This window comes from Thermobia domestica, chromosome 1 (genome assembly GCF_964235325.1).
Source record: "Thermobia domestica chromosome 1, izTheDome1.hap1.1, whole genome shotgun sequence".
NCBI classification, from domain to species: Eukaryota; Metazoa; Arthropoda; class Insecta; order Zygentoma; family Lepismatidae; genus Thermobia; species Thermobia domestica.
The window spans coordinates 169,053,881-169,066,453 of record NC_137454.1 but is presented as its reverse complement, the minus strand read 5'-3'; the positions used below and the strand labels follow the sequence as shown (position 1 = coordinate 169,066,453).

The following is a 12,573-nucleotide window of genomic DNA, read 5'->3' as shown; positions in this document are numbered from 1 at the left end:
GACGTCCAGTCAAAACTTATATTACATTGTCGTACCTCGTTGGAATTGTTGGAATGTTGTCTTTTCAATACTTAAGACATACAAATTTTCTTTGTACTGTGTAGTGAGAAAAAAATAGAAATTAATGAAAAAGTGCGTATTTTTTCGTACTTTTTTGGTAAATCAATGTTTATAGGACTATATCTCGGAAAGGAGATAACATGAAATAATTTCCTGTGCACCATATGTAGATGCATATGTTACCTGTAAGTTCTGAAAATTTCATCACTCAACACGTAGTAATTTTCTTGTTATTCAGTAAAAAGTGAGACATCATTATCTCTGAATTGCTGCGGTGTATTAACAATCTTAAAAAACTTTTAGAAAGATCTTAAAGTAGCTTTTTCAACCAAACTGTTTTGACTTGTTTTAAAAGATAAATAATCACAAATATGACATTATGATTTTCTCAGCTTTGCGCCCTTCGCTATCGCAGTTTATACGGAGTGCTACGTTGCCACATTTTCCTGGCGCGTATACACTCTCAGACGGACGGGTATTTAAACTTGTCACGCACACTGTCCGGCACTTTTTAGAGATATTTTTAAAATTTTATCTCCACAGATTTTAAACCAATTTCTTAGAAATTAACAGGATATACAGAAAATGTGCCAAATGTTCAAAATTAGAAAAGCGAACTCTTATTTTGTTTGGATTTGCATCTGATGGTCTTCGAAAATTTGTTGCTTTTTATCAGTTTTTCACTTACTGCACGCAGTACAAAATACACTTGCACAGAAACAAATACAAGCATAAACTTTATTATATGATACAACCTTAGTTGATATGTAATATTGAGTTTACACTTCACAGAAAATCTGTTCCACCACTTGACAGACATACTAATAGCTCTTGCGTAGTTGATTTGTAAAACCGCGTAAAGCTGGCTTCCGTACAAGGCTTATGTGAATAATTAGTGTAAAAATTTCCTTGTTTTTAATTAAAGTAACACGCTTTCATTTAGAAAACAGATTTTTGTTTTAGTATTTTTTTCTTTTTCTCAATCTGCTGTTTTGCGTATTGATTCATAACTTTTACTACTATTCCTGGGAGAAGCTCATGTAGTTTGGATTCCACGTTAATCAGTAGGTCGACGTCTCATATAGCCTCACTGCTGAACAAGACGTTCAACTCAAAATCAATTCAACTTTTTTTTTACTATAAAACTTCATCGGTAAAAACAGCTGAAACACTTTATATGCGGAATACTCTGTAGATAGCCCAGCATTTTGATCAATTTCCGGGATACCACTAAACAGGGGTATGCATTTACTTGAATTTTATCGCTCCAAGCTACATCAGAATCTGTCTTTGAATAGGAACGACACTTTTTTTCTCTCTTTCCCGGCGCAGCCTCAGGTTCACTTGAAACAGAGTTACTATCTTGTTCACTCCCGAATACGCCACTGAGCACAGAATAATCAATGTCATTACTATTCATTACTAACTCATAACCGTCTGAGTCGGAGTCATTCATCAGTTCTGCAATTTCATTATCCCTAAAAATTTTGTCTCTTCTTTTTGTAATACCACCGCTCGTAAAGGAATATCCATATATATATATATATATATATATATATATATATATAATCAAAAGCCACGACATATACTAAGGAAAATATAAATGCCTATTCGTCCGTCTCATTGCAATGAACCCATATGGTGTGAGTGCATGTCTAAGTTTTTGACGCCTACGAACCGAAGGGAAGTGTTGAAGACGTAATCAGTGCAACGTGATTAGACCCAAATACAGCCCTCGTCACCTACTCATTGCTTTGTTTTTTTTTTTTTTTTTTCGTTGAAAGAAAACAAAGGACCCATTCTGTGTTATTGTACATTCGGCAGGGGAATTAATCGCAGAACTTAGGTGAACACGTGATTGCCAAGGATACATTTCTTTTTAACCTTTAACATGTTCGTAAGCTGGAAAGTGTGTATACTGATACAGGATCTTGAGGTAGAAATGGAGCCATTGTTAATAAGTATACAGAAAGATAACAGGAGCAGCGATGAGTCAACAAACCCATTACGAAAGTGAATGAAGTAAATAGATGAGTTTTCGGATGTGTTACTTCAACGTTTTATTTCGATTAAATTGAGATGTGTAATGCATTATTATTATTTTTATGATGTTGTGAAAGGTTATAATAAATACTTTTTCCTATTACATTCTTATGAAGTAAGCTTCGCGCTACAAACTTTCTGAACGCGACAACACTGCACGACAGCGTTGCCGCACTTCCACTTACTGTATGCTGTTTCTTCATATAAGCGCGGGGAATTTAAAGATTGGGCTGCAACATGGCTCACCGCTTAACGCAGAGAACATGTTGAAGTAAAAAAAAATTTTAAAAAAATAAATACTCTACCAACTAAACCTTTTTATGTTAATAGTTTCAAATACTTGGAACACTAGACTTCCAAATTTTCGAACAGTGTTTTGTACGTTTCTCTAACTACCATGGTAAAGGAGATCAGAGCGTCGTACATTTGTTTTAATTACACAAAAAGTATCAAGTGATGAAAATTGAACTTTTCACAACTTACAGTTAATGGATGCATCTACATATTGTGCACAGGAAATTATTTCACGTGATCTCTTTTCTGAGATATAGTCCTCTAAACATTGATCTACCAAAAAAGTACGAAAAAATACGCACTTTTTCATTAATTTTTATTTTTTTCTCACTACATAGTACAGAGAAAATTTTTATGTCTTAAGTATTGAAAAGACAACATTTCAGCAATTCCAACGAGGTACGACAATGCAATATAAGTTTTGACTGAACGTCACGGCAGCACCACGAAGTCAGGGGCCTATCTTTATGAAATGGATAGTAGTACGATCAGTACTCTTACTCGGTTGTACAATTCCCACTCGAGAGGACCTCTTTACAAATATACAGGAGGTATTCTATTCCATTCCTGCTAGAACTCCATCCAGAGACGAAAACTGTGTACACCTTACAAGAAGAAAGGTGATGTCTCACAGTCAGTCTTTCCAAATGCACAGTCGTCCATTTTGCTCGTATCGGGTCTCTTCTCTGAGATGTCTGTGAAGATCATAACATGAATATCAGTCCTAGCTTCAGTTCTTCTGTAGTGCCAGCAATGTTTTGGCTGTTACTGGACGACTTTGTCCTGATACAGTTCTACCTAGTTGGTGTCCGCTCCATACAATGTGATTATTTCGTAAATATCAGTTAAAACACGTTTCTGATAATACGCATCATTTGTCTTCACATTATTGCAACGTGACATAGCTTTAATTAATTCCAGTCACAATCATGAAATCGCGTGAATTACTTGCGTTGTACTGCATCGACACTACGTAATTGGTTGAATCTTTCCACAGCTGGTTAGATATATTAACGCCTCCCCTATTTTAAGTACAAACTTGCACCGATCTTCCGCAGATATATCCTTTCAGAATTTTTCATTGCACAACATGGTTGGCTTTCTGTGCATGAACATTCATCTTACGGATCATCTTGTGAATGGCATGCTGGATGATTGGTTGAGAAGTAGATGCCCAGTTTCTTTTGGTGAATTTTTCGACGCTGCCAGTGGATCTTAATTCTGCGTAATACTGTTATGTCAGCTTCAATGGGGTTTGTTTCAAATGTGGTTTACTTGGTGTCTCACAGTACGAGAACAGTTCTTGCATATCGTTGCAAGATGGCATTCACAGGAGCGTTTAACAACAAATCTGTTCGTAGCCCTGTTTAACTACTGTGGAACAACTGAAATGTGCATCGGACAATGCTACAATATAGTCTCCTCACAACTTGTTCAATTTCGGCGCTGTTAGACTACTTTGCCAGCAGACATACATCATACATTTCAGTGGTGAAACTTTAACGTTTCTGCGCTTTATCATACCATGCCCGTGTCATTTCGTCTATAAGGAAGCCTATCAATCTCTATACACATTGAAAATTGGTAAAACAAGTAGAATGTATCGATGTCAACTGGGAACAATCAATTTGACGTGAATGAGCATAGTGTTTTCTTAATCATAGTTCTTTTATGAGAAAACTTACTTGTGACTTAAATTGTGAGCAATTTTCTCTATATAGCCTTACTTAAGTGTATGCTGATCTTAACCAAACAGCAATTTTGAGAAAGTACGTGGTGTACATTTCGGTTCAATGTATGTAATTTTAATAATGCAATTAGAATGAACGTGGACAACAAACAATGCTGACATGCCCAAGATGTGTTTGAGATATCATAGTTTTGAACGCAAGGTTATGCTCGAAACAACAATATTCTATTGTATCCGTCCATTATGACAAATGAAAACTTTGTTACTGTCATTCGAGATTTCCGATGTTCTGAGGCTGCCGTTCCACTCAAACGGTTGCGAATTACATCAGCGTTTCTTTTGAATATTGTGAAATTTATGCTTGAAAATTGTATTAAGCTTTTAAGAGAAACAGAAAGAAACAATTTCCACTGACACTGTTCTATTTGTTTGAATTCATATCATAATCGAATGCTCAAATTTCGTTGCCGGTTACAGAGTAAAAGTTTAAATATTAACGGTACAAGCTAAGGGAGCAACTTGGATTGTTCTCATCTTTTTAAAATTTATATTATTATGTGAGCGGAAAACAGCATCGGTTCTACTGTAATCGATTCTCTCGGGGTTATTCGCTTTCTTTCTTTAAGTTTTCGCAACTCGCAGGTTGTAACCAGTAAAGACAACGTTTAAAATTGTCTTTAGATGAATTTTTGCTTTTGTTTGAATATACTTGGTGAAAATTAGTTTCCTTTGGTAACCGGAACAAGTAGCTTAATTCATTGTCCATATTCTCTTAACTGTGCTGGCATGTACTGGTTTTCTTCACACTTAAATACATGCTTATGTATAGCTATTTTTTCTACAGCTATTTTTAAGTTCTATTATGTATAGCTATTTTTAAGTTCTAGTGTCTAAAAAGTTGACTGATACCAGAGCAATAACAACTAGGAAGAAAAAGTTTTTTTTTTTTTTTTTTTATGGTAACCGGTTCTCAGACCAGTTATAAGTTTTCCAAGTGGTAGATGATGATGGGCGAATAATGGAACACGAAGAATATTACGAAATATTTCAACGACAATAGTAAGCGATTTTTATTATTCATCAAAGGAGGCTTTGTATAATTGAAAGTACGTGAGAAATGTGTATTTTTTAATAGCTAGCAATTAACAGATAAATGCTGATTTACACTATTAAATTGCAAGTCATTATCATCATTGTGAACTATGTTTCTCAATATTTTTCTCCCTCGAAAGAATGCATGTAGAATGAGAATCAAAAGAGAAGCCAGGATTCCTGTACAGAACGACAAAGATTATAGCATAAACAGTTTAATACATTTAGATCAGTGTAGAATTCCAGGGGCTAATTGAATTTTGTTACTGTATCATCAGTATGTTGTGATTCATGTGGCAGCAGTTTCAAATTACGCTTAATGGCATCATTTTGTCGTAAAATAACTACAGAAGGCTGTTTCAGCCTTATGGTAGTGAAGTACAGACCTGTGCCCTAGGGCGTAAAACCCCGTTTCCACCAGCGATCATGTTCGATGTGAGAGCCCCGTTGGTGAACGATTGCACGACATCGTAGTTTCCACTGAAGGAGACCTCTATTGAGCACTGCCTGATCCAATTTCGCCCACTCCTCCTTGCACACTTTCCAAAGGCCACCAAGTGTGGTCGGACGACGCTTATTGATGTTCCGTTTGAGGAGGCCGAAAGCACAGAAGTCCATAAGGGATGCATCTGGTGACTTGACGGGTATGTCTCGAAATAGGATAGCCTTTATACCTGTCTCCTGTTCCATACGTGTCATGTAGGCCACCGTTCGTTTTGGCAGTATGGCTGCTGGCTTTGTCCTGGTGGATGAACACTCTGTCAGTGTCATTGCCATACAAAGCCGGGGCATGTTGGCGATAGATGGGTTTCAGTACATGCTCTATATAATACGCTGCATTCACCTTGACATTTGATGACACCCGGTGTATCGGAAGCTTTCCTTTTGCACAGAAACCCGTTACTATCATAAATCACTTTGGAAAACTCTCCTTGCAGGAGCGAATCCAATTTGCATAATCGGTTCCATCACTGCGGCGGTAGTGAATTGCACGCATCTGCTGGAATGTTTTCAAGTAGACCCATGCTTCATCTAAGGTGATCACATAACGCCATTTGTCACCTGCCAGGTAACCTTCATACAGCCTTTTGCATGCCACTCGCCGTTCTGCGATGCGCGTTGGCTTCAGACCATGAACCCGCCGCTTGTGTACACTTCTGAGTCCCAAATTGTCGCGTATGATTCGGTGTACAGTTGCAGTTGACCGTCCAACACGCCTCGCTATGTCACGTTGGGTGGGTGGATTCTCCTAGGTTACAAACCGGCGGACCTTGGCAATGACGTCTTGACTGCGTTGTGGAGCGGTTGCTTCTTTTGCCCCTTTTGACGACGCATAGCAATGGTTTGCTCTGGGTTTGCATTGCGATGGATGGCTGCATTAATTCCCTTATCAGACACTGTAAAACCTTTCTTCTTGCACTGTGTTCTTATCCGGCTATAGCTGTTGCCTATTTCAGAAAGTGCTACGATGTAGCTCTCCCAGAAAGGATCGATTTTCGGCGGCATTCTGCTCACGTTTCTCTTCTGCACGGCTTGTACACAAGTGTCTGGCTACTCAGTACTGCGTGTGTCACGTTGCTGACGCGAAACTAGCGCCTCTGGTGACGACTGCAAATTGCTACCATAAGGATGGAACAGCCTTCTGTATGGCAAAGATAGCTCCTCAAATCTTGGTTCCCGACGTTGGGAATGTGGTGACTCCATAGTTCTTCGGAACTGCAATAGTTATTGGTCCTCCTAATTGAGGAGTTCATTACCCTTCCTGTAAAACACCTGCTGCGTTTGATCGCTTCGATCACAGAGTGTCTATCGGTCACGAATGTCGAAAAAGTCACGAAATCAGAAAACGGTCATGAAAGTCACGAAATTTAGCTTTTGGGTCACGATTTTTTTTTTTTAACTACAAATGTAAGTATATATTGGAAAATTTTGTTCTGTGAAACGTCAAAATTCACCACCAAAAATTTCTATGACCGGCTTTACACGCTACCAAATCTCAAGCAAAGTACGTTTCTATCGCATGGATGAAAATTCGGCCTAATTCGCACGCAAATTCGCTTTTGAAAATGTTAGGAAATTTTATGATTTGGTAAAGAAAAGGTCACGAAATTTCATTTTGGAATTTTAGTAGACACGCTGGATCAGTAATTTGCTGCAAGGGAATTATGTTAAGAGTTGAGTTCTTGTCAGTCATTGAGAGTAGCATATCATTTTATAATATGGTTACTCGTGTTTGAGTTTCTGTATTTTCATTGTAATATATTTTAATTGATAACTTAAACACAAATTCGATGGCGTAGTCGGTAGAGCGTTCAATTTTGGGCCAAATTTCCTGCGTTCATCCCATGGGTGCGTGATATGGGTTTTGTGGTAAATAAACGCCGAGTGGGCGGGTTTTCTCGTTATTCTTCTATTTCTCCCTCTAGATTTCTTTCGTTCTTACATCATTACCTCAGTAATTACTATTTCGTTTGTGGATGTGAAATTAATGTTTTATTATGAAATATAAATGTTCAGCCATTTGTGTTCGTGTATCAACCGTAAGGCACCTTCGGGAATTTTGAAACTGCGAATTTTCAATGATTGATTTCTTTTACCCGTGTAAATAATGTTCCGGTTCACGATTTTATTTTTTCTTAGAAATAAGCTCTTCAATGTTAGCTTTTTGTCGTGGGAATGTAGTTTACTTTCGCGGTAGTATTCGTTGCTGGAATATATAATTCTCTAAACACCCAAATGTGCGAACCTAACAGTTAACACAAAGTTAATAAAGCCATTATTACGAGAAATTTCAAATAAATAAACAGCAACCTGAAAATGAGTATGCAGTATTATCGTGTATTAAGCGCGCGATCGTGTTTTAGTTCAGCATTTTCACTTCTTGCCTTAGAAATTTACCAACGCTTCCTCGACTAACAGAAAAACCGGCTGTCTCGAGAAGGGAAAGAAGTAGTGTAGTAAATGCAAGTTGATATATGCAGTGGATCATGGTGAGGTACATGACAGAAGAAAAACATTTAATGCAGTTGTTAACAACAGACTTACTTATGACAGCATATTTGTTATATAGAAAGGCGGTCAAGAAGAGGAGGGGTGGAGTCCATAGTAACAGGTTTCTGCTAGTTTAGCGTGTATGTTCAAGTTGTAGATGCAGGATCGAAAATAAGGAGATGTAATAGTGGTGTTCGGTTTTCGTTATATCCAATGTTCCTGTGCAGATAACAAGTATGTCAGGTTCAAAGTGATCCAAGAACACGTTAAATCCTTTCTCTTTGCTAGATAATCCTTCATCATGAATTCGAAAAGTACCAGATGAAGAACTTTTTGCTCACTGCAATATTTCCTGGAGGTCTTTTAGCTGAGTAACCTAGGATGGCAAGCGGTAGCGAGTCACATGAAGGGTAAAAATTATATGCAGAGGGCCATGTCCATTTCAGTATTAGGAACAATTATGCCTTTTGACTCAAGGAAACAAGCCAGTACCTTGTGACTTGTAATGTCATACTGTTTGTACCTCATCTGTACAGAATTTAAATGTTTCTGGTGTTGTTCCGTGCTCAAGTGTGGATTCTCCAATCCAAATGGGTACGAGTTCGGAAAAGAAACAAAGTAGTTTACAGAGATCCTTAGGAAAAAATAGCATTATAACAATATATATATATATATGGTGTATTAAAGATGTAATGGACATAACATCAATGCGCACTGATGCTAAAGATGTCAGAGCATTACTTATTCCCAGATATAAAAATATACCCGGGAAAATGCAGCTTCAATGTGACATAGCATACGCGTTAGTTATGAGTTATCACCGTGCTATTGAAGTGAACTAATTCAATTGTTAGAGACATAAATTCAGCGATTCTGAAGTACCGTAAAAGGGGCAAGTGTACACCCGTTATTTGACATCAAGGATGTTATAAAATAGAGGATTGCCCATACGTATCTTCATCATATGAACTCAGTGAAGCCAAAAAACAACCGAGCATCGTCTGAGGCGGCACGTCTGATTGGCTACTCTCGTTTCCGCCATGATTGTTGGCTCGAAACATTGTGATCTTAGTGGCGCGGAGTGGGCAGAGTAGGTGTGGCGAAGCTGTGACGTATGGCTTCACGATTTTGTTGTATGGGCAGATCCTCTATTTTATAACATCGTTGTTTAACATGGACGTTTTTTTTTTTAAAAAAAAAAACTATATCTTCCACCTTTTAATCGCTTTCACCTTTGCACTTTAAAAAGTCCACAATTTCAGTGGATAGCCCTAATGTAAGCTTTATTTTTCTGCATACCTTAAGTCAGATGTCAAGACACCAACAAATGATCTTGTATTACTTAGTATAGGAAGATATTACTTTGCATGGAGCATTTGAAGGCTGGCACTAAAGTAACGAATTAGAAAATCATTGAGTTACTAAGAGTTCTGCGTAACTTAGAGAACTTTGAGAATGTTCCAGCATGCCATGCCGAGTACATTTTATAGAGGCTCAGAAAATTTTCCAGGAAAGTTGTTTTGTACTGGCTTAAAAATAGTAGTATTGCCCATCGAGCCATTGACATTTATCCATATATTCTGTTGCATAGTCATTGGTCAGGAAGGATAAGAAAGTTTGGAGCTCTTCGAGTTATCAAATCGTGTCAGGTATGTTGGAAGAGAGAAGATTTATAAAACTATTGTACTTGCTAACCTTATCAACAGGTTACTTTTCCGCACTATTAGAAATAAAATAAAAAAAATATATTGAGTGTTTTCGTTCCACTCTATTGCTCAATGTTTGGATTAATGTTTGCTTAAAAAAAAAAAAATCTGATACCTTAGAGTAAGATGATTTGGAAATGTAAATAATAATAGTCTCTCATGAAAATTCAAATATAGAAAAATTTTCAGTCAATGCACAATGTGTAGCAGATAATTTTAAAGAAAAAACTTCCGCAAGAAACTATTCATAAGAAATCCAGGATTTATGCACGAAATGCTCATACTTGATTTGCAGAAACAGCAAATCAGCGATGAGACAAAGAGGGAGAATAAAAAGAAGCTGAAGAAATTAAAATAAAGATCATTCTGAATGAGCTCCAAGCTGTGAAGATTAAAATAATGGAAGATATTCCGAATGTTAATGAGGAAATAAAAAATTTGAAGAAGTGAAATGAATTACATAATACATTTTTTTCCCTAAAGATACGTTGTTAATATACCACAGCCAGTTTTTTGTACACTCATGTCCAAAATTATTGTCGCATGTCTACAAATATGTTGTTCTAGGAATATAATTGATAACGAATTCGTCCGATATTTCTTATAATGTTAGTATGTGTATAATCGGTAAAGACATGTATGTGGCAAATTTCACGTGAAAAGAGAAGTAAATAAGAACAATAAAACGAAAATAAAACTTTCTTCTCCATTTAGTAAGATTTTGTTTTACTCATTCTAATTTTTGTATTTATAACTCTTTCCCTAGTAAATTTACCACAAACATACATTTCCCGATTATACATACAGTATCAGTATTAAAAGTGCCCCGCAACATCATTATCAACTTATATTCTTACAAGAAGACAGTTACAGATACGCGACAATCATTTTGGACATGAGTGTACATCCACCCATCTGTTTTCGGTAAAGTCGCACTGTGACTTTTACCTTTCATATCTGACGAAACCATCATGTAACAAGTTACAGATTAAAGTTCCAAAGACGTTTAATTTCTTGCTTTGTGCAAATATTAGGTAAGTGTTGTGTAATTTCATAGTTTATTAGAGGAAAATACAGAAGCTTTCAGAACATGTTCAGGGAAACCGGGAAAAGTCTTGGAGTTCTTTTCTGTAATTTTTGTCGCCACTGGAAACTACTGACTAGTACTGCTCAAATTGTAGAGTTTGATTGCATAGTGATATATTTTCTTAAAATTGAACTGAAATAATTCTCGTAATAGTCAATGTTTGTGAACTTAAGCGGTTTTTTTAAGCACCAAGGCTATATTATAGATCTACAGTTTATGATAAAATATGAACCATCATAATAAGTTCAAATCGAAGCCTGGATTACATGTACCGATGGTGAGCGTGCTAGCCAAAAGACCAGCAGAGACTAGCCACTAGACCAGCTACAATATTTATTTGATATCTTAGTTTTATTTGAAAATGTACCCACTAAAAAATATCGCTGGGAGATTCCAATTTTTTCTTTTTGCTATAGTAATTCCAGTTGATAAATCTTAAAGTACATTTCAATGTAACTTCTCGGGCAGTTCCTTTTTCCCGAATAGAGCAGTGGTTTCCAATTTGTGAAGGGAAAGCGTGAGCTACTGGCAGAAATAAACTACATTTGTAATTACAGATATTACGAATGTTGTAACAAAGAGGCGTTAAATATCATGCAAACATAAAATGGCTACTTTTGTTTCACTAAGAAATCTACTGAGGATTTGAGAATTCAATTATGTACCTGAAATCGCAGAAGGAGTCATGAGTTGCTTGCATGGGGAATGAAGTGTACAGGGTTTACGATGGGGCTCTAGCGACAAGCAATTCTGAGTGTTGTATTTCCTGATCAATTCATTTGTCTTTATGGATCATCAATCTTTGTTCATTGTAGCCTTATGAAATTTTATTTGAATAACTTAGATCCAATTGGTAGTGTATAAAATATCCGGTCTGGTATTGTTTTCGAACATATTTTTGTTTGTTCATTGTCTCATTCTTTCCAAGTTGCTGAGTTTATTCACATTGGTGTTAACGATGGCATGAGGATGTATTATTGCAGAGTGTGATACATTGACTTCCGTATTGCAGGTAGTTATCGTGAAACTGAAGATGGACAAAGATCGGAAGAAGATCATCGAAAGGCGAGCCAAGGGCCGTTTGGCTGCATTAGGAAAGGACAAGGGCAAATATACAGAAGAAACAGCGATGGAAACTTCGTGAAGTTTCTTGTAACAATGGAAAAAAAAATAAAAGTAAAAAAATTCAAACTGTTTATTTACTACCCACAGATATTGTTTTTGTGCACTGTTCAGTTATGAATACAATAAGCACAAAATAAGAGATAAAATCTGGTAGCAAGATTAACACTAACCTTTTTATCTTAGTCTCCTAGGATTTTTTTAAAAACACGTTATTCTCCTTGACAGGTAGAAAAACGACCGTTGTAGCCCATTTTGTTCCTTCATTTGATTTTTTTTTCTTTCTTTAAGAAAATGTCAGTATCAGAAGCACAATATATATGTATCGTACGCGGTCCATAGAATTTATATATCTTGTCCAAATTGGTAGAATTTCACGAGGTTTGTACACATATGGCTCTTTACCAAATTTGATACGGTGGTTGGTAGACCATTATCAGGGTGCCTATTGGTCACGAAATCAGAAAACGGTCATGAAAGTCAAGAAA

At 36.6% G+C, this 12,573-nt stretch overlaps 1 protein-coding gene across 2 annotated transcripts in view; it reads left to right on the top strand.

Annotated features, from left to right (window-relative positions):
- Positions 1 to 12,154, top strand: part of RpL26 (ribosomal protein L26) — a 39,558-nt gene extending 27,404 nt beyond the window's left edge. For both annotated transcript variants that reach the window (XM_081766431.1, XM_081766439.1), the window contains exon 4: positions 11,976 to 12,154. In XM_081766431.1, coding sequence (XP_081622557.1) covers positions 11,976 to 12,107 — 132 coding nt within the window. In that variant the 3' untranslated portion in view covers positions 12,108 to 12,154. The remainder of the gene's footprint in view (positions 1 to 11,975) is intronic.
- The last annotated feature ends 419 nt before the right edge of the window (positions 12,155 to 12,573 follow it).